This window comes from Trichechus manatus, unplaced genomic scaffold (genome assembly GCF_000243295.1).
Source record: "Trichechus manatus latirostris isolate Lorelei unplaced genomic scaffold, TriManLat1.0 scaffold00128, whole genome shotgun sequence".
Classification (NCBI taxonomy): domain Eukaryota; kingdom Metazoa; phylum Chordata; class Mammalia; order Sirenia; family Trichechidae; genus Trichechus; species Trichechus manatus.
In genome coordinates this window covers 113040-115326 of record NW_004444064.1, presented here as the reverse complement: position 1 = coordinate 115326, position 2287 = coordinate 113040, and the positions used below count along the sequence as shown (strand labels likewise).

General features: G+C 41.9%; 1 protein-coding gene across 1 annotated transcript; it reads left to right on the top strand.

Annotated features, from left to right (window-relative positions):
• The first annotated feature begins 260 nt into the window (after positions 1-260).
• LOC101355895 (putative olfactory receptor 2W6) lies at positions 261-1206 on the top strand. The gene is given in 2 exon segments (XM_023739111.1): positions 261-874; positions 876-1206. Coding segments are annotated over 2 exon segments (942 nt in total). The 5' UTR covers positions 261-263.
• Positions 1207-2287: the final 1081 nt, after the last annotated feature.

Here is a 2287-nt window from a genome sequence, read left to right as displayed (position 1 = left end):
TCCTTTAAAGAGCTTTTACTTTCTACCTTCCTTGTTATTATTTACGTAGATTATTCGCCTACACATTCATTTATTCTCTATTACATGCTGTCTTGAATATAATAAGCATTCAGTAAGTGTTTGCTAAACAAAGTAATGCAAGGACAAATCGCTCTCCTAACCTTACAAACCTGTAAATGGAACTTAGAAAGTATTGGATACAGTCTTCATTTTCCTTCTTGTCCAATTCTTTTCTGTTTTTTCCATAATAGCTGATGAAGATTATGGGAAGGGAAAATGACAGCTACCTAAAGGCATTCATCCTGGTGGGTTTTTCTGATCGTCCAGGACTGGAGATAATTCTTTTTGCTTTCATCTTGGTCTTCTACATCCTAACACTGGTAGGTAATACTGCCATTATCCTCTTGTCAGTCATGGATGCTAGGCTCCACACACCAATGTACTTCTTTCTTGGGAATCTCTCTTTTTTGGACCTCTGCTTCATGACCAGCATCATCCCCCAGCTGCTGTGGAACCTTTGGGGTCCAGAGAAGACCATCACCTACCATGGCTGTGTGGCTCAACTCTACTTCTACGTGGTTTTGGGCTCAACTGAGTGTGTCCTCCTGGCTGTCATGTCATATGACCGCTATGTGGCTGTCTGCCGGCCACTGCACTACACAGTGGTCATGCACCCGTGTCTCTGCCTGCAGCTGATGTCTGTGGCCTGGTGCTGTGGTTTTCTAAACTCCTTTGTTATGTGTCCCCAGACAATGCAACTCTCCCGGTGTGGGCGTCGCAAGGTGGACCACTTTCTATGTGAGATGCCTGCTCTTATTGCCATGTCCTGTGAAGACACCATGCTGGTGGAAGCTTTTGCCTTTGTTCTGGGGGTTGCTCTTCCTGGTACCCCTCTCCCTGATCCTCATCTCCTATGGCATGATTGCTGTAGCTGTGCTGAAGATCAAGTCAGCAGCAGGGCGCAAATAGGTCTTAAATACCCGTTCTTTTCACCTAACAGTGGTCTCCCTCTTCTATGGCACCATCATCTACATGTACTTGCAGCCAGCCAACAGCTACTCTCAAGATCAGGGCAAGTTTCTCACCCGCTTCTACACTGTTGTCACTCCCAGTGTCAACCCCCTCATCTATACTCTGAGGAACAAGGATGTGAAGGGGGCCATGAAAAAGCTTCTGGGGAGGGAGAAAGGGGCTGGAGAAGCCTAAATTGAGGGGAACATTGGATATAGGTTATGTACCAGGGTTACTCTCTTAGATATATCTACAACCATAAGGAGAACTAATACTAATATTCAAAGTGTAGAGTGAACACAACAACAATATTTTTGAGTTTGACCCCATAATCTACCCTGTGGATCTTAAGTGGCTTCCCTCTGTTTAAAGTTGTCTGCTTTAGGATATCACTGCTCTGTCTTGCGTTGTATCCATAACTGCATTTATAGAACTAATTTCAAGCACACCAAGGTACTGGGCAGTCTGAAGAATATGTCATGGGATGTCATATAAAAAGTAAGGGACACAAGTGCTGTTTACCAAAGCTCTTCATCAGCAAACTCATCGTACTCTGTTCTAGATGTAGATTGGTTATCTGAGAATGGTGGTGGTGGAAAGGTGTTCTTTGACTTGTTTTTTGAAAAGGAAGAATATATTCAAAGTCATTTACACCTTCTCCTTGATCTTTTCTCATAGCCAAGATAGTTGACTAGAGTTAAGAGTACAAGTCCTTGGAAACAACAGAGCAAGTGACACACATCAGGACAGAATTAATGACTTTGATGTCTTTAGCAGTTTACTTTGATGGAGTAATAAATACTCCACTTCAGAGAGAGCTATTCTATGTTCAGCTTAATTACCCCCCCTCAAAAACGAACAAAAAACTTTTGATGGCCAATCTTATAAAATCAATGCATCTTGGGATTTGGTGTTACTTAAATCAGTAATTTAACAACTTGGCTGTGCATCAGAATCTCTTTTGATACAGATTTCCAAGAATTCCCTTGATCTCCTGAATCAGAGTCTCCAGGGGGGAGGTTTAAGCATCTCTGTTTTTAAAAAATTTCTTTAGGTGTTAATGATGACAGTCAGATGTGGAAACTTGTTGTAGAGATAATTTTTATCCAATAGCTTACATCATCCAGAAATCCTCCTACAGTATTCTGAAAGTAGGGACACCTTCACTGGGCTTAAATATTACTGTGAACCAGGACTGGAAGACAATACCACTAATACTTAGGTTTGGGACTAATTTATCCTCTCACTGTTAGCTCTCAGAATCTCACATTTTTCA